This window comes from Lepus europaeus, chromosome 1 (assembly GCF_033115175.1).
Source record: "Lepus europaeus isolate LE1 chromosome 1, mLepTim1.pri, whole genome shotgun sequence".
In the NCBI taxonomy this organism is placed as follows: domain Eukaryota; kingdom Metazoa; phylum Chordata; class Mammalia; order Lagomorpha; family Leporidae; genus Lepus; species Lepus europaeus.
The window spans coordinates 33,410,110-33,430,348 of NC_084827.1; the positions used below are offsets into that span (position 1 = coordinate 33,410,110).

Genomic DNA, 20,239 nt, shown 5'->3' on the forward strand with positions numbered 1-20,239 from the left:
TTTACATTTCTGCAATTTGCCATTTCTACATTGAAATTCGCCTGGATTCAAGCTCTTCAGAGGATGAGTACCCTTTTTTCAGTCCCTTTCCCCCTCATTCTGTGCCTTTCTGTGCAGTGTGTCCATTATGTTTCTCAAAGGCACTGCGGAAATGTACAAGTTAGGCTGATGATGCCGCAGGTCATAACCAACAAGTTCTCAAAAATGATCAAAAAATCCGTAATTTTATAAATATGACTAAATGACTCACTTATTAGGGAAATATCTGCTTTTTGGATTTCTTCCTGATGGTATTTATCTGATACCAAAACGCATCATTCTTCTAATTGGATCATCTTTGTCTCTATTTTGTAGGTAAGGAAATGGAAAAGGAATAAATACTGACCTAAGTAGCTCTCTTCCAAGATCCATAAAGTAAAAATACATTTTAAAGCAGTGAGTTTATATAAAATAAATGTATGAGCCCTATTAAAGATAATAATGAAAAAAATAATGTATAAAAATACATCAGAGTAGCAGTGCAATCTAGACTGTCTTAATGACATGATATAAACTTATATGTTAGGGGATTTCAATTATGTTTTCATAATTTTTTCCATAGAAATATAAAATATTTACTACATATACTGTAATGATTTATCTCAAAAACTAATTTTGGTCCTAACATATCTTTTATTTATAGATATTTCTAGCCTACTTTTCTAAGTTTTAAAAAGTTCTCTCAAGTTGAATTGAAGTCATGCAAAAAGTGGGAATGTGGAGTTATATTCTCCATAATAATCTTGTATGACTTGGTTTAGTTATGTGTATTGCTCCTTATCCTTGAGGAAAGAAAAAAAATTAATTCTTATTCAACTCTTGGTTAACTGCCCAGAAATAGAATAAAGATACTTAGAATGGAAATGTTTTAAAATTATAAATCCTACATTGCAAATGTAACTTATTCTGGAATAATGAATATTAAGTTGAAATATGAATATTATTTAAGTTTAATTTTCTTGGGAGATCAAATCAATAAGCACATTTTGAATAGTGAATAGTTGTGATTTTGAATTGTATAATTGTATAAAGGAACTTTGCTTTTCTGAAAAATTGCTCCCAAGAAGCACTTCAAGAGTAGCAGTGTTGCTGTAATTGGATGTACCCGGTTCACTAGAGGCAAAAGTAGTTTTAGACTACTTCTGGTCACCAGCTGGGATATTTATAATAATCTAGAACATTAAGTGTATAGTGAGAAAAAGAATGCCTTCCAGGGAGTAGAGGGCGTCTCATTTAATTAACAGTGTAAAACACCTCTTGACTTTGAGTTACGGGTAGCACTAATGGTATTAAGAAGGTTCCCAAAATGTTCAACCATTAAACTTAATTTGTGCTACACAATGAACTTTCAGCTTTGCTAAGATGTGTATTGATTTTTGTCCAGCATGATGTTTTTAATTGTATTCATTTATAACTATGACATATGCTGCCTCAAATTTCTATAACTTTGCAAAGATTAATCAAAATTTTTCTTCATGCCTGAACTGGTTTCTCTTTTTCTTAAATACAAATGGCTTTTTTTCCTCAGCATATCTTCTCCACAAGCATTTCACAATGCATTTTCAAACAGTCAATGAATACTTACCTCTTATTTAAAAAATGACAATGTTATATATTACAAATTATATAAATTCTAAATGGAGAATTTATTCAAATAAATAAATTAGAATGCACAAAAGGTTTAATTGCTTTTTCATCCCTTTTCCTCTAAAGTTATCTGAAAGAATTTTGGATGTATACAGCGAAGAGCAGGGACCTTCACCAGTTAATATGGGCCTTACAAGTGCTTCCTGTCCAAGCAGTCTACCAATGAAAAGAGAAATTACAGGTAATGTTGCTTTTATAATTTTATTATTCTTATTAACTAAAGTCAACATATGAATGTCGTACATTATCATGCCAAGTGGAAATTTAAGAAATCCTATCGGGAGACATTAAAAGAGTAACCCATCATTGATTTTTTTAAATTGAGAGATAGAGAAAGGAAGAACTTCCATCTGCTAGCTCATTGCCCAAATGCCCACAATGGCTTGAGCTGCGCCATAAACCAACTACTTGATTCATCATCACTGCATCCAACGTTTTCCCTTGGTGTGAAGTTGGATTCAGGAGCTGTAGGTGTGTTTGAACCCAAGCACTCTGATATGGTTAACACAGCTGCAAAATGACATAATAAATATTGGAAATCAACCTATTCTTTATATGAATAATTTTACATAAAAAGTCATATTTCCCAAATTAGTTTGTTTTATAGGTTCACAAAACACTTTCAGCTTTCTTAATTGAGAAAGAATCCTCAATTTACATAGTTCATTTCAAAATTGTCATAAAGTAATTATAAGGACATGGAGATGAAGAGATCAAGGGTTAGAGGAGTTATTTTCCCAAGGTTACATAGCTGATGAAACATGGAAGTGGATCAACGTAAGGATTTCCTGATTTACAAGTCCAGTGATAGTTCCTTTACACGAATAATTTATAATTACTTAAAATTTCTCTATCAAGTTTTCAATGTGGAGCTTAAAAACTATCTTTAATAATTTTACACAGTTAATAGCAACATTTATAATAAATACAATATGGCTATTCTTAAATATTAATTTAAAAAACTCAAAATGTATTTGCATTAAAATTATTCAAGCTAAGATCAATATTTTAAATCAACATAAAAAATTATATGTCATTGTTTGCTTTTAAAGCTATAATAGAAGAGCACTGTATCAATTATCTGTTGCTATGTAACAACAAATTTTCCCTCAAACTTAGCAGCTTGAGAACAACAAACATTTATTGTCTCATCCAATCTCTGAGGATCAGGAATCCAGAAATGTCTGAGCAAACTGGTGCTGATTCACAATCTCTTACAAGGTTGTAGACCGGACATCCACTCTTTGACTGAGGCTGGGGAATGCACTCCCAGAGTAGTCCCAGGTTGTGCAAGTTAGTGCTTCTGGTTGGCAAATAGTCCTTATTCTTCATGTTGTGGACCTCTCTCTAGGGTTGCTTAAGTGGCTTCATGACATGGCAACTGGTGATCCGAGAGACACCGAGGTAGAACCTGATCATGTCTTCTCTGATCTAGCCTTGAAAGCCACGCTGATTATTTCTACAACATTCTATTGGTTTCACACATCAGCCCTATTCAACGCAGGAGGGAAGTACTAAGGATATGAATACCATATTAGAATCATTGTAGGCCACATTGGAGGATAATAACCACAAATGCAGCCCTAGAGGGCATAGAGGAAAGTACCATTTATTCAAAAAAGTATGTAGATTAATATGAATATATGAGAAATGAAGTGAATTCCAACTTTTGCTATAAAGAAATCATAAATATTGAAAAATTTAGGTTGGAATAATGTCTTTCAAAATCTGAAAAATCTAAACAGCTTAATATTTTCTTTGCATTGTACCTCTTTTAATTGTCCCAATGATTACCAGGTGGGTACGATATTATATTCATTTTATGGATGGGAGCCTAATGCAGAGAAATGTGATAATGAGATCACATGGCTGTTAAAGGAGACGAGAGACTCCTGCCATTGCTTTTTACTAAAGAGTACTCTGTTCCAACTTCCCAAATATTTTGATTATTGCACAATTTTGGAGTAAGTAGTATTGCATTTTCATCTAGTATTTTTGAATCATGTTGCCTGGAGGGATTTTAAGGTAGGACTAAACACTGTTTCAATTATTTTTCTTTTGATCAGAAACTGACACAAAAACATTGGCAAAAGAGAGACAAAAAAAGGATAATCACAACCTCAGTGAGTATATTTTGCTCTTTTTCAAGCAAAATTGATCAGTGTAGAAGGAAATGCATAGAGTTTTACGTGTTTGGTCTTTTTATTATCCAGCCACAAATATTTTGAGATCAAACGACCAATTGTGAGTGCTCACAACTTAAGCTATTTTGGGAAATGTAGACAATGTAAACTCTCAGAAAAGCTATGTATTTTCACAAAGGGCAATGCTTCAAATTCTCCCCCAATCATTCAGTTTCAGGGCATCTGAATAAGACCGAGGAGAATACATCAGGTTCCAGCTGGTCTGTGTGGCGAATCATTGACTTGAAGGTTTAAAGATAACACATGCTATTTAAGTATAAGAAAACAATCCCAGGGTCTTACTTGTCTGTGTCTACCTGCACTTCCCTTCCGAAGGATATGTTATCTGAAACTCATTGCTCATGCCATACTGCTGAATTCCAGCTCTGCAAGAAAAGGGCCCTCCTGCCTTCCAAAGGGGCAGTGTGCCTCTGATAATGGGTCACACGAGATGGAGAAATGCTGACAAGAGAAGGAGATTAGCAGCAGGGCTGAGTTTTAGAGTTTGGTTGTGACTGAAGCACTAAACTATCTCAAATAAGCTTAAGTGAATTGGTGAGACACTTTTTTTTTTTTTTCTGGGAGGAAAATAAAAAACAAGAGAGAATAAAATAGAATTTTAAGGAAGTTTTTAAACTATAAACTAATCAGTGTTTTTCCTGCACACAATGAGCTGATACTGATGGTACAAGTTCCCGTGAAAGCTATTTTTGTCCCTAGTACACCTGCATGCATTCAGAGAGTGATGAGAGAAGTTGCTGATGGAGCCACTGTGAGGACATAAGTCACCTGTGGTTGTAACTGTCCTTAGGCAAATGATGTGATTCCCACAGTCCTTAATGGCAGAGAGAGTAACTTGGATCCACAATCTGAGAGAAGTAGAATATGAGTGCAAAGAGCCGATAGTTAACAGAAGGAATTTGTATATCAAGGAGTTATGGGCTTCTCTCTTATAAACCTGTTAATAGTCACGGTCCTTGCAACTACCCCCTCTTAATGGCTGCATCTTAAACAGCATGTCATTCAATGTAGAGTGTAAGTGTCCTGTTATGTCCAAATGTTTTTAATCTGGATTCATTTGCCAAATCATCTTATAAGAAAAATCAACACTCAGAGAATTAATGTAGTAAGTATTAAATATTAACTCCATGACATGCCTTAAAACTTGTAAGGATCATGTCAAAAGTAGGAAGTAGACCCACTTACCAGATATCTAAATATGTAAAAATTTTAAATCAAGATATAAAGGGCTGGTTAAGTATATTCCATTCTTCCTAAAGATTAGAAGTGTAGATATGAATTTAAGAGTTCTCATACAGTAATTGGTAAGATATGGGATCAAACTAGATGCCCATCAGCAGATGAATGGATACAGGAAAGGTAGCATATATACACAATGTATTATTTAGCCATAAAAAAAGAATGAAATCCTATTATTTGCAGCAACATGTATAGTAGTGAAAGACACTATGTTAAGTAAAATAATATTCTCTATAAAGTGTATTAAATAATAAACTGAAGAAGTATTATAGGACTAAAATGGTCCTCTTTTGATATAAAAATGGTGAACGGTCTTTATGGCTGTTCATCATTTGATATTTATTTATCTTAAGATTTATTTATTTACTTTAAAGAGTTACAGAGAGAGAGGAAGCAACACAGAGATCTTCAGCCCATAGTTTCATTCCCCAGATGGCCACAACAGCTAGGGCTGAACTAAACCAACTAAAACCAGGAGCCAGTAGCTTCTTCCAGGTCTCTCACATGGGTGGCAGGGGCCCAAGCACTTGGGCCATCTTCCATTGATTTTCTTAGGTCATTAGCAAGGAGCTGGGTTGGAAGTGGAGCAGTCCGGACCCGAACCAGTGCCCAAATGGGATGCGGTGTCATAGGTGGTGGCTTTACCTGCTAAGCCACAATGTCAGAACCCATCATGTAATATTTAAGCCTGATATATTATATAGGAGCAAATTTTTGTGAATACATAATCATTAATAAATTCTCACTGTAAAATATATATTTCTGTCAGCTTTGCCTTTGTTTCCTTTCTTTTCAATGATTTGTGTGATGTGGTTTAGATGTTTTTAAAGCATGTGAACAGGGTAAATAGCATCACTGAAGAGGAAAAGCAAACTCTTTCAAGAATCAGTAGTATTCCAATTTTAGAGAGCATCCCAAAGTACTATTCCAGAAGTCTAATCCATTTGTGAAAACTTGCTTTGTAGAGGCCAATAATATTCTTTGATAATGTTCCTTATTTTCAGTAGCAGATCTTAATTCTCAGCTATGCACTCTTTAAGTATTTCACAATTTTTTCTTTATGGCTTTTTTTCCCCTTCATTTCCCTTGAAAGATTTAAAAGTATTATCATTGAAAAATATTGTATACAAGTATATGTTGTGGTTCTTGATTAGGAATAGAGAATAAACAACTGAACTTAGAGAAGAACCAAACAGGAAATTCAACATTTATTGAACATTTCTTACATGCACAAAATTGCTATAAGTGAGGAATGCATACAAGTGGAAACAGAAAATTATCTCTGATAAGAACCTATAATACTAATTCTCAAAGAGTAAACTCCACACATACAGTATCAGCATCACCTTAGAACTTGTCAGAAATGAAAATTCTTAGATCCCACCACATATCTACTAAAATTTGAATATCTAGGTCTGGAGTATAAATCTATTTTAACAATCATTCCAGGTGTATCTGACACACGCCTAAGTTTGAAAACAACTAATATCTGTATTATTGAAAATGTCAAATTACAAAAATACATTTATAAACTAATTAATGTATATTTATTTAGTGCCTACAGTATGACAAGCTCTCTGGTGATATATAAATGAGTAAGATTTGTCCATGCTCTCAAGGAGCTCAGAGTCTTTGTGATATGTACTATGTCCATGTACTATGTGCTAAACAATGTGTTAGGCTTTGAGGAGAATATATAAGAAAAATGAGATAGTGCATGACCTCAAAGGATTACAACCCTGATGGACTAATAAACTGTACATGTGTGAAAGTCAAACAGCATAAACATAAATACACACAAAACACACACAAATATATATACATACATATTTTAGCATTGAAAAATTTTATTATATTGTATATTATATTATAATTATATTATAAAAATTATATTATGAAAAATGTTTTTGATAAAGTGTTTACAAAATATTAAAAATCATATTTACAATTCTAATATAATTTTTACTTTTAGAAAAAATACTTTTGAATTTTTATTTATGGTTAGGAAGCACCATCTTTTGTCTAAATGGAAATTTTTCTCACCCACTGTTTTTAAAAGATTATTAAGAAAGTGTACAGCTGACCAAAAGTGAACTGTGTTTTAATGAGATTAATCAATAATATCTCTTCTTTACTAGTTGAAAGAAGAAGAAGGTATAATATTAATTACCGAATCAAGGAACTTGGCACTCTTATTCCAAAGTCTAATGATCCGTGAGTTCAACAACCATTTCTATATTAATGTTATGGTTTCAATATCCCCAAAAATGGGTGGGAGGGAAGACAGAGAAGAGAACCAATGACTGGGAAACTGAGTAGCCCATGGTAAAGGTAAAGCTATTGCCGGTGTTGCTTTAAAATACCTATTCCAGGCTAATTATTAACTAACATCAAGGCTGTTAATGAGAGTTGTCCATTTGAGCTATAGGAAAAACATGAATTATTTGACTTAAGTTCACAGTGGCCTTTCAGAATGAAAAACATTGTCAGATTTAGTGATAGTGACAAAGGCTTTTTATGGTACCGATGGATGCACTCGATTTATAGTTATAGCAATTCTTCCAGTTGAATATTTGTGTGTATTTGAAAATAGAATTTCAGGCCGGTGCCGCGGCTCAATAGGCTAATCCTCCACCTGCTGCACCGGCACCCCGGGGGTTCTAGTCCTAGTTGGGGTGCTAGATTCTGCCCCAGTTGCCCCTCTTCCAGTCCAGCTCTCTGCTATGTCCCAGGAGTTGCAGTGGAGGATGGCCCAGGTCCTTGGGCCCTGCACCCGCATGGGAGACCAGGAGAAGCACCTGGCTCCTGGCTTTGGATTAGGGCAGTGTGCTGGCCGCAGCCTGCCGGCCGCAGCAGCCATTGGAGGGTGAACCAACAGTAAAGGAAGACCTTTCTCTCTGTCCCTCTCTCTCTCACTGTCCACTCTGCCTGTCAAAAAAAAAAAAAAAAAAAAAAAAGAAAGAAAAAGAAAAGAAAATAGAATTTCAGAGGTCCCCAAATTCTATACAAGCTTTTTATACACAAGTAAGAAATGGATTTGTAAAAACCTGTTGATTGATGCTAGACAGTTTTTTGTGTGTCATGTGCACACAGAATCACACACATTGTATGAGGTTGTAAGCCTCAAAAATAGTTATTTAATCTAAGATTCAATTTAGAATATTGGATGTTTGTTGTACAAAAACATAAAAGCATGATCTGTAGCATGAATACTGATTTGAAAATAAGAGCTGATCTCTCCAAATCCTGGAAATTATCCATAATTCAGAAACAATGATGTGTATGAGAGCTGAAAAACACCCTTTCCCTAAGTCTGAGTTTTCTAATTCACTTGACAGTTAAAACATTTATGGTAGAAAGGATGCAGTATCCATGCTAGTGAAGGTACCTAGGCTAGAAGAGCAGAAAGAGGCAGAGTGGAGAGCCAAAGGAGTGCAATCCCAGCCTATGCTTATTAGCTACTCTCCGCATCTTTGAAGGCCTTCAGTATTTGGTTGTGTTAGCTGGAGAGGAAACCCTCCTCCTTATATGCTTAGGCCTTTATAAAAGTGAATTCAAATAAGTATCATGAGACTACTTTGCAAATGATAAAGATTATATTGTGGATGTCACCCTCTATTTTTACAGAAGCTTTGGTTAATTTAAAGACTCCTTTCTGGTTTAATTCAGATGTGGATGTGATAAACTGTTTCTGCAAAGGCCAGCTTGTCAATATTTCAATCTTTCTTGGCCTTACTGTCTTTTCCCTAAGTCATTTAGCTCTACCATTGTGGTAGGAAAACAGATGTGGACAATGTGTAAATGGATAAGCATGATTGCACCCAATGAAACTTTATTTCAAAAACAGGCAATGGGCTGAAGGTTACCTACTCCTCACCTAGAATATAGAAAATCAACTTATGACAGGATCATATCTGAAAGAGATTGTGAAAAACGGTCACTGTAAGCATTAAGTGACTGTTTTCCTTGTGAATCTTAGAAAGGAGAATTATTATTTGATTTATTCCTAGTATGCTCTATGTAGGCAAATAATGTTTAGCTGAGATCTAATTAAACAGAGAGTAATTAGTCATATATTGCATATATCTATCTGCGGATTTGTTTGCACAGCACAGGCAGAAAAGACATGTGACTTAAGTGTCATGTTCCAAATATCTCAACACTAATTCTGTTTTATCATGGTTTATCCTTTGGCTTGCTGGGGTCACATCTCTTTCTCTAGTGTCCCTCTACAGGGTTTAGCAGTGAGAGTCCCTTGACTATATCCATGGTATAGCTGCTTAACATGGACTTCACCTGTGAAGTAGTCTGGATCCTGAAGTATTAATTAATCTATGATTTATTTTGATTCATTTGCCAAATTTCAGATATTACTATAGATAACCGGAAAGCTGCAGGATACCAAGGAAAGAGTGTGAGGACAACAGAGATGAGTCATATTTCATGTTGAAGATGAGAGAACAAGTGAAGAAATGGCATGACCATGTTATAGCAATGCTGAAATTAACAAAAAATAGATCTGAAAAAAAACAGAAAGTCAAATTAGATTTCAGTTTGAGATGAACAAATCTCTAATTTTTAGTAGGTCCCTACAAATATAAAAATGACTTAGCATAGGTTTTTCAGAAAGACAAATATCATGTTTTATCTTGTTTGTGGAAGTTAATATAGAGAATATAAAACTGTGTGCATGTCACATCATTTGGTATACAGTTATAAATACTGTTCTCACTGAATGATACCATGCACATGACAATATTACCCTTCTTTTTCTATGTTTTGATCATTTTCATGATTCCCTCAGTTTGTGATATTAATATCAGGTTTTTCAAGAAAAATATTAGGTATATATAATATCTATATATGAACTGAATATGGCAAAATGTTAAAAATTATTAAATTTAATATAAAATTAAAAAACACAAAAACACACATTAGCCAATATGGGATTCTTCAAATTATGTACCATAGCTATTTATTTATTTATTTGAGAAGTAGAGCTACAGAGACAGAGAGACAGAGAAAGGTCTTTCATCTGCTTGTTCACTCCCCAAATGGCCAAAATGGCTGGAGCTGGTCTAATCCGAAGCCAGGAGCCAGGAGCTTCCTCCAGGTCTCTCATGCAGGTGCAGGGGCCCTGAGAACTTGGGCCATCTTCCACTGCTTTCCCAGGCCACAGGCAGAGAGCTGAATTGGAAGAAGAGCAGCCTGGACAGGAACTAGCACCTATGTGGGATGCTGGCACCATAGGCACAGGCTCAGCCCACTACTCTGCAGATCTGGCCCTGTGCCATAACTGTTAATGGATTATGAAATCAATCAAATGGGACAGATGCAACATTTTAACACAAAGAAGGAAGACTAGCACCCACAATATGAGACTCTTGTGGAGGCATGAAGGAAATCTTTGTTGGAATTTTATGGGCTGAGTGCACTGTGTCACAACATAAAACATATTTCTTTGGGCAGATGCATTTGAAAACGCAAAGAAGCCACAGATTTTCACAAAGAGCACTGGATTGGATGAGGAGATCAGGGACTTGTCTCCTCAACTCCACATGTGCCTCGGCAAATAAATAGCAGGAAGTAAGGAATGATCAGTCTCCTAGGACTTCCCCAGCTCCTGTCTGAAGTGAAATTTGGGACTGACTTAGGAAATCAAAGCTAATGCCTGAAGACATTGGACTCTATAAAGTTTCCATTTTTGTGTATCAAAAATGCATTCAGAATTTCATATTATTTTGTAGTCCAAAATGGTGAATGGAGTTAGTGGAAAAATGATACAGGGAACGGCTGTAGGTGAGAGGGATAGCTTGAAAAATTAACTTGAAGAAAACAATTAGGAGTGGCATTCCTTTGACCATTGACTCATAATAATAATAATAATAAATAGAGCTAACCAGCAAACATCGTAAGTGAAGAGTTTCTATGTTTGTGTCACAGCTCTTTAGTGTGCTTGGAAGCCTTCTTCTCCATGTGTGTTTTTGTGATCTGAATTTACAAAAAGCACATTAGTAGAAATAAAAAAATCACAGCATGAATCATTCTATTCATACTATTAAATTACTCTTTCCCACTTTTTAAATTTATACATATAAGAGATCTTCAAAAAGTTCATGGCAGGTGTGTATTATGAAAAATGCATGCACAGATTTCAAAAATTGCACCAAAATAAATTTATCTTTTTTTTTTTTTTTTAATTTTTGACAGGCAGGGTGGACAGTGAGAGAGAGAGACAGAGAAAGGTCTTCCTTTGCCGTTGGTTCACCCTCCAATGGCTGCCGCGGCAGCGCGCTGCGGCCGGCGCACCGCGCTGTTCCGATGGCAGGAGCCAGGTGCTTCTCCTGGTCTCCCATGGGGTGCAGGGCCCAAGCACTTGGGCCATCCTCCACTGCACTCCCTGGCCACAGCAGAGAGCTGGCCTGGAAGAGGGGCAACCGGGACAGGATCGGTGCCCCGACCGGGACTAGAACCCGGTGTGCTGGCGCCGCAAGGCGGAGGATTAGCCTAGTGAGCCGCAGCGCTGGCTAATTTATCTTTTAATTCCATGAATTTTTGATGTATCCACACCGATTTTTATTTTTATTAAATTGATCTTTCTTTATTCCCTTCTTCAGTGAGAACTTCCTCTGCTTTTGAATAAGAATGGTAATTGAGGTAGTAAATGAGACCTAACAAAACTTCCTAAATCATTACAACATTTTGAGTTACGACATTTTGAGCCAAGCTAGAAAATTTAGACATGTCATGATGTTTTCTGATTTTCTTTTTTTTTTTTAATTGAAAAATTTTGTAGAATTTCAGTCGTTGTGCACTCCTGACACCAGATTGCATCAAATCCCCAGTTTTGCCTGGCAGCACTCTTTTCTCACTTTACGCATTTGTATTACCTGCTTTGGTCCCATATTCATTCCAGCTTTTAATTTCCCCAAATGTTTTAGGCTCTGCAAGAAAATTATTTTACAGAAAACAAAAAGCCAGTATTAACATTCATTTTTTATCCTTGCCTTTATTGATGTTGAATGTTTATAGGGTACCATAAAATACAGTATTTTTAGTGCTTAGGTATTTAAAATTGAAATCTTGAAATATTTTAATGGGGCGGTTGCTGTGGCACAGTAGGTTAATCCTCTGCCTGCGGTGCCTGCATTCCATATGGGCACTGGTTCTAGTCCCGGTTGCTCCATTTCCAATCCAGCTCTCTGCTATGGTCTGGGAAAGCAGTGGAAGATGGCCCAAGCACTTGGGCCCCTGCACCCACGTGGGAGACCCAGGTTAGGTTGCCGGCTCCTGGCTTTGGATCAGTTCAGCTCTGTCCATTGTGGCCAACTGGAGAGTGAGTCAGCGGATGGAAGACCTTTCTCTCTCTCTCTCCCTCTCAATCTGACACTCAAATAAATAAATAAAATATTAAAAAAGAAATATTTTAACAAATTTTTTTGTATTAAAGGTAACAAAAACAGAGTGAACTTAAAAAATTGAGCATAAATAATATCAGGTACAAATTGAAGGAAGACTCATTGTACATTCTTTGTCAACATTGTAAAGGTTTATTTTAGATATACATAAGCAGTACTTTAAAATTCCAAGTTATCCGGTATTTTCCTTCTTATCTTCTTACTTATCCTGCAAATTTTTCTTCCCATGAGAAGAAATGAAACCGAATTAAAAGTCCATAAGACTCTTACTACCACTTGGAGTTCAGGAAATAATGGCATTTCTGTTAGAAATACTTTGTTGGTTTGAGGACAAAATTAATGTTTTTCCAAACCCTTTCCACCACTAGATAAATCATCAGATAAATGATGCCAAGAGCGCTATGGCCCTAGAAAACTAGTAGAAGATTTTCTTTTATCAATCTTTTTTTTTTTTTTTTTTTGAAATTTTATTTGAGAAGAGGAGAGAAAGAGAGTGAGAGACAGAGACAAAGAACATGCTACCATCTGCGGCTTCACTCTCTAAATGCTTGCAATGCAATAGCAGGAGACAGGAACTCAGTCCAAGTTTTCTGTGTGAGTGGCAGGATTCTGACTCCTTGAGTCATCAGTGCTGCCTCCCATGATCTCCATTAGCAGGAAGCTGGAGATGGGAGCCAGAACCAGGACTTAAGCCCAGGCACTGTGATATAGGACACAATTATCACAATCAGCAACTTAACCACTAGGCCGTTAGCCTTGACAGAGAATTTTCAAGCTTAAGATAGATGCTGACAGTGGTTTGGTGCATTTCAGTGCAAGAATTATTACTCTACCACGCATTTTCATCTACTGATAGAAAAATGGATTTTTAAAAAATATTTATTTATTTATTTGAAAGTCAGAGTTACACAGAGAGCGGAGAGGCAGAGAGAGAGAGAGAGAGAGAGAGAGAGAGAGAGGTCTTCCATCTGATGGTTCAATCCCCAGATGGTCACAATGGCTGGAGCTGCGCCGATCCGAAGCCAGGAGTCAGGAGCTTCTTCTGGGTCTTCCACGCAGGTGCAGTGGCCCAAGGAGTAGGGCCATCTTCTACTGCTTTCCCAGGCCATAGCAGAGAGCTGGATCAGAAGTGGAGCAGCCAGGTCTCGAACTGGCGCTTATAGGGGATGCCGGCACTTCAGGCCAGGGCATTAACCTGCTGTGCCACAGTTCCAGCCCTGAAAAATGGACTTTTTAAAGAAAATTATTACTGTCAATGACATTATCACCTAAAGCAAACTTTCAGCGAGGTATATTCAAATTAGCTAGTTCATAAGCCATATTTGCCCATTTTTGACCCTTAAGAAACACACACAAAGTTCAATGTATTTCAAATAGATTATATAATGCAAAAGTGTACATGATATGCTTCACACAAAAACCAGCTTCCTTTATGTGGTATTGAAAACATCTCATGATTCTAAATTTAAAAGACATCAGGGTTTTCCAACAATTCTGATTAATGTTTCACAATTGATTTGGCCTCATTCTCATACATATTTTAATTCTAACAGAATATTCCATTGCTCAATGTAGGTTTTTAGCTATTAAAACCAGAAACCTGTGCCAGAATTCCATATTTATAATTTTTCCTGTCTTGAAAACATTGCACTAAAATCATTTTTCTATGCTATAGCCTAAAAGGCTATCTAGTAATATTTACTTGTATCTTATCTTGAACTTATTTAAAAATAGATATCTATATCCAGCTTTAAAATAAAGTATTAAAAATGTCTGTGCAGGAAATAAATAGATGGATGGTTTTAGAAAGTTTGTTCTATTGCTTAAAGTTATGTTGCCAAACGGTGATTTGTTTCACAATCATTCAGGATCACCATCCAGGAAAGACTTTATTTTTTTTCCTTAGAAACATAAAAGCAACCTTATTAGAAAGTAGGTTAAAAGATTGGTACATTTGAAATGATCTTAAAAAATTTAGTCTTAAGTCCTCAGTAATGTACATTTCCTAGTTCATTAATGCAGAAATACGGCACATAGATTTTAATCTTGAAGTTAATAATAAAAGCAATTTTCACTAAAAATATAAAAACTGTAATGGTAGAATCATGATATTGCATTTAGCTCTCCCACAAAAAGTCACTTTATTACTTTCTTTTGACACTTATTTTCATTCTGGGATTAATTTTACTATATAAGGGCTTCTTAACTATTCTATTAAAATTTCTATTCAGAAGCAATAATATCTAAGAGTGAATAATAGTCATGTAAATCATTATTTCATATTAATGTAAAAGATTTTGTAAGTTCTTAGGAATTCTGCTGACATGCACAATTGTGAAAAGGTTATCTCTCCATTCTACAGTGATATGCGCTGGAACAAAGGCACCATTCTGAAAGCATCAGTGGAGTACATCAAGTGGCTACAAAAAGAACAGCAGAGAGCCCGAGAGTTAGAGCGCAGACAGAAGAAGTTAGAACAGGCAAACCGGCGACTTCTACTCCGGATTCAGGTTTTCATAATAGCATTGCCATGAACCATGCAGCTTACACATGACTTACGTGTCATCGGTTTTATTCATTGGTCTCATTCATTTTTTTGTTAACAATTATTTTTCCTCCTGCAGGATAATTTCATTGCCTTTTAGAAGTTCATGAATTAGGTAGTTTCAATTAGGTTTCGATTAGAAATTCAGGATCAAGATGCCTTTACAAAAATACACACACACACACACAATGCATAACAACTAATCAACAAATTCAGGAAATAAAACTCATTTCACAAGCACAAACGATATTATCCCAGGGAAAAATAATACTAAATGGAACATTTGCTACTCTAAGTAATATCAAATGCTAAATTCCTTCCCCTGCCTCTTATTCAGTAACTTTATTAATAACACTGCTGTGGATTTCAGTGTCTACAGGCATATTATGTCAGTTTATATTGTCTCTCTTCACCTATTCATGTGACACAAACACCAAAAATATGGGCTTCTTTAACTCAGTTTTTTATGTGAGCATGTTTATAAGTTAGGTATAATACTTATTCTATTTCAATGAAATGGACCTGAATCATGGTGAGAAATTAATCAGGGAGAATGAATGGAAGATGTTCCACTATCTCCGAACGACTGTATTGTAGTGTCAGTCACTGTGGAGTCATATGAATTCCTGAATTCCTTTACAGAACAATGAGAAGAGAATGAAAAAAAAAAAAAACTCTGAGTAATTTTTTCAGGGATATTTTTCAGGCACTAGAAATGCAGTAGATTCCATCATTCACAAAGAACATTTAAAATTTGTATTACTCTTCAATTGAATGCTTAATATTTCGGTTCTGTTTCTGGTTTATTCTCTAAAATTAAGTCCATTCTCAAAGGCATTATTTAACAATTGTTGTTTGACATTGCAGGAACTAGAAATCCAGGCTCGTGCTCACGGTCTGCCAACCCTGGCTTCACTCGGTGTGGTTGACTTAGGTGCTCCCGTCATCAAACAGCAGACTCATCTTGAGCAGCATTCAGCAGACTATTGCCAGCAACTGACTCTATCTCAAGAGCCAAGTCCTGAGCTTTCTGATCAAGCTATGGCCTTCTCTGATCCTTTGTCACACTTCACAGACTTATCATTTAGTGCTGCTTTGAAAGAGGAGCAAAGATTAGATGATATGCTACTGGATGGCAAATTATCTCCATTTGGAGCAGATCCTCTGCTATCTGTCACTTCTCCTGCAATTTCCAAAGAGAGCAGTAGAAGAAGTAGCTTTAGCTCAGATGATGGTGATGAATTATAAGAAATAAACAGGCCTAATGCATCAACTGGGAAGAAATCTATGCTGGTGCTATGCAATTTCATTCTGTGTTTGTTGGCTTGCCTTCATTTTTCTAAAAGGAATACGTTGTTCATGAAAACTGGACTGATGAGAGGCAACAGAAGAATCCACAGGAGGAAAAGTCATGGTGTACTTATCAAGAGGTGCTGCACACTCTCTACGGATGTTTTACAGGCAGCAACTTGGTGATACACTATTGAAACTAACAGACTGAAAATACGAACACAATCATTTGCTTAATATTTCACTTTCATCTTCTCCTATTCAACTCTTGCAATGTTAGTTTTAATGAATCAAGATCAACAATTATAGTGGCCACAGCTTCTTTCTATTGTCCAATGTACATACACTCTAAAGTTCAAGCTTTTTTGGGAAAATTCTTATAAAACAGATTTTCTGTGATTTGTAAGTGAAAAGTTAGTCTACAAGAAGCATGAAAAATTTCCACAATAAAATACAGAAAATGGTTAAAAACATCAGTTACTAAAACTAGATTCTAATTTCCTTATTCAGTTCAATTACAGTCTCCATGCTCTGTGGAGAAAGGGGAACATTTTGAATATTTTCCTCAAGAATATGGACTAGAATTTATCCCTTCACAGAAAAATACACACACACGTATACAATGTAGGTAGCATGTGTTGTTTCTTCCATTTTTATTCTTCTGATTATTCAAACAGCACCAAAGAGATGTTGGATAATCAATTTCAGTAAACAAAATATAAAAGTTCCCTCTACAGGGACAATTTGTCAGATATTTATAACTTATCATCATGTTCAATTCTGGACATAGGTTAATTAGCTGTTGATACAGTTTTGCTCCAAATTGACAAAATATTAATAATTGGAATGTCAACTGGCAAAATGATTAGTAAAACAAAGCTATTTCTTTTTCAGCTCTCAATGAAGTTGTATTCCCATAGGTACCTAGAGTTTCCTGTAATGTTTGGTTGCATTGTCAGCTTTTATTATAAATATTTATATTATGATGTCTCACCCAGTTTTATCTCTAGATCTTGTTTTAGTTTTGGTAATTGAGTTACTGAGAGCATGTTGCTCTCTGCAGAATCTCCATGAGTTTCATCCAGACAACAATTTAAGGAGGATACACAGAATTGTAGTTGTTCCTGTGAAAATGTAGAACAGATGAGAAAGATACAGTCTTACTTCTCACAAAGCCAATAAGATTACAGAATAAGCATCAAAAAGGGAGAGAAGAAATGTAGAATTCAAGTCTAACTATAAGCTGTGAACACAGATCCAACAAGGAAAATTAGTGACAAGATTTGTGGGAATAATAGCTTCACCTCTCTTTTAAGGGCATAAATTGGGTGAAAGTGTGTTCATATAAGGGAATGTCAACTAAATGATACAAGAATAAGTTGAGGGTATTCTGATGGAAAACTCATTAGAAATAGCTGAGCAGCCTGGAATATGACTGCTGGTAAGTTCTAGAAAATAATAGTGGCAACAGATTGGGGTGGGGGGGGTCTTTATAAAGTAGAGTGAAATGACTGAGTAGAAAGGAAATTTTTACTGGGAGGGAGAAGGCTAGAGATTAGAATACATATCACTAACTTAGAGAAGTAATCTTGCATGAACATTAAACTTCAGAATAAATCTATGAAAGATCTTTCAGATATTTCTTACATGGAAAATACATAAAATCTAATATAGGGAAACATTAAATACTGATGCTGTAATGGTTATTTCAGGTTTTGCTTACACAATTAGCTCAGATTTTGGAAAATCAAAATAATTTTCATTGTTTGAAATGGAAAAAATAATTACTAATTTCTAATAATGATTGTTAAAGCCATATAGATGGGTTCATATGACACACTCCATGTGAAAGAGAACAGCTCAATATACTTTTTTAAAAATTTTCAAGAAGAGATTATATACATTTAACTTTATATAAAATTTCACTTTATTATCTGAGTTGACAATTTCATTTAATATTGGAAAGGATCATATTTAAGAAAGATTATGTTTTAGGGTAACAGAAAAAACACCATTCAGGGAGGAGGCTTATTTCTGATTTCTTTCTTTTTCTCCCCCCCCCCTTTTTTTTTTTTTTTGACAGGCAGAGTGGACAGTGAGAGAGAGAGAGAGAGAAAGAGAAAGGTATTCCCTTTTCCGTTGGTTCACTCCCCAGTGGCCGCTGCAGCCGGTGTGCTTCGGCTGGCATAAAGATTTATTTTATTTATTTGAAACACAGTGTTACATAGAGAGAGGGAGAGACAGAGAAATTGAGAGAGAAAGAGAATCTTCCATCCACTGCTTCACTCCCCAAATGGCTGCAACAGCCAGGGCTGGGCCAAGGCCGAAGCCAGGAGACAGGAGCTTTATTCAGGTTTCCTACATCAGTGGTAGGGGCCCAAGCACTAGGGCCTTCCTCTACTGCTTTTCCCAGGCACATTGACAGGGAGCTGGATCTGAAGTGGAGCAGCCAGGACTTGAACCGGCTCTCATATGAGGTGCCAACATTTCAGACAAAACGCTGAACCACATTGCTAGCCGATTTCCATTCTCCTTTTATTTACTATTCTCATTCCTCCTATTTTGAGAAAACTTGTACTAATGACATCACTGCTCTGTCATCATTTTCCATTTTGTTAATGTTACTACTTGGACCTGAAACCTATTCCTCATAGTTGACATAAGGACTTGGTAGGTGATGGTAGATCCTGGACACACAAGATATGATGAGTGAGGACTAATACTTGCTGTTGCATTCAGATCATGAGATGGCAGGGAATTGTAAAATGTGTAATGGATATGAAAAAGTAGCATAAAAACTAGGATTGTGTCCTAATAAATTAAAATGTATTGAAAATCAGACAGTGGTTCTTAACTTTATAAGGCATGGTTCCCTTGAAACTTTAGTGAAATGTATAGACCTTGCTAGAAAAAAGTTGGAACTCTATCTAAGGAAAACAGTTTGCTTGTATCAAGAGTTTTAGGGACATCCAAAATGTCTCGTGGGATCCAATATGAAAAATTCCTGTGTCAGATCTGTTACTTTATACAGCTATTTAGCTATGTTTCTATCAAGAGATAAGTGTGCAGCTAATGTCATCTATAATGATATGGAGGGAAACCTACTTGTCTGAATATCACTGTCCAAATTCTAATAGCTATGAGATAAAAGTATTCCAGTGTTAGATTATTCACTAAGAAATTTGTTAGCTTATAAAGTAATCCACTTTCAAAATTTCACCACCTACTTCTTTCCTTCTCCTTATTGAAACTTCAGCTTATTTTCTGATGCTCGTATGACTGTAAATACAATATTTAATAGCTCTTTCATTTAAAAAAAGTAGAAACAATTTCTTGATTTGGTGTGCTCATTTGCCATAGTGTTAGGGGAGGAGTTAGACCTCACAACTTAAAAAAATACATATTTTTATTTTGTTTTGTTGGTCTGAGTCATATTGGAATTTTTTAATACTTCAAGATATCATGTTCTGTTCTGATAATGTGGAGTATAAATATTTAAATAAATTTATGGCAGAACCAAGTATTCTGGAGGCCTTCAAAATGTCTCTTGGCTGATTTTTCCCAGCTTTGATATCTAAGATATGGACAAAAACTGGAATCAATTAATTAACTGGAATCATTCTGCTGTGTCATAAGCATTAGATCAACATCCTGGGTTACTGGAAAACACATGAAGGATTGAATCTTGCTTCAGTATTCATAATGGCATAGTCTGAGTGTGCTACCTGGAATTACATCATTTACTCCTCCAGTGTCCCAGATGTTGATAAGTAAAAGCTATCAATTTGAGTTAATGTATGTTGTATATACAGAGGTTTCAAGACATTTACTCAATAAGTGCTAAATACATATGGAGT

General features: G+C 35.6%; 1 protein-coding gene across 2 annotated transcripts in view; it reads left to right on the plus strand.

The window, feature by feature from the left end:
- Positions 1-16,360, plus strand: part of TFEC (transcription factor EC) — a 44,229-nt gene extending 27,869 nt beyond the window's left edge. For both annotated transcript variants that reach the window (XM_062198598.1, XM_062198607.1), the window contains exons 2-6: positions 1,753-1,867; positions 3,753-3,809; positions 7,268-7,343; positions 14,910-15,057; positions 15,960-16,360. In XM_062198598.1, coding sequence (XP_062054582.1) covers positions 1,753-1,867; positions 3,753-3,809; positions 7,268-7,343; positions 14,910-15,057; positions 15,960-16,340 — 777 coding nt within the window. In that variant the 3' untranslated portion in view covers positions 16,341-16,360. The remainder of the gene's footprint in view (positions 1-1,752; positions 1,868-3,752; positions 3,810-7,267; positions 7,344-14,909; positions 15,058-15,959) is intronic.
- Positions 16,361-20,239: the final 3,879 nt, after the last annotated feature.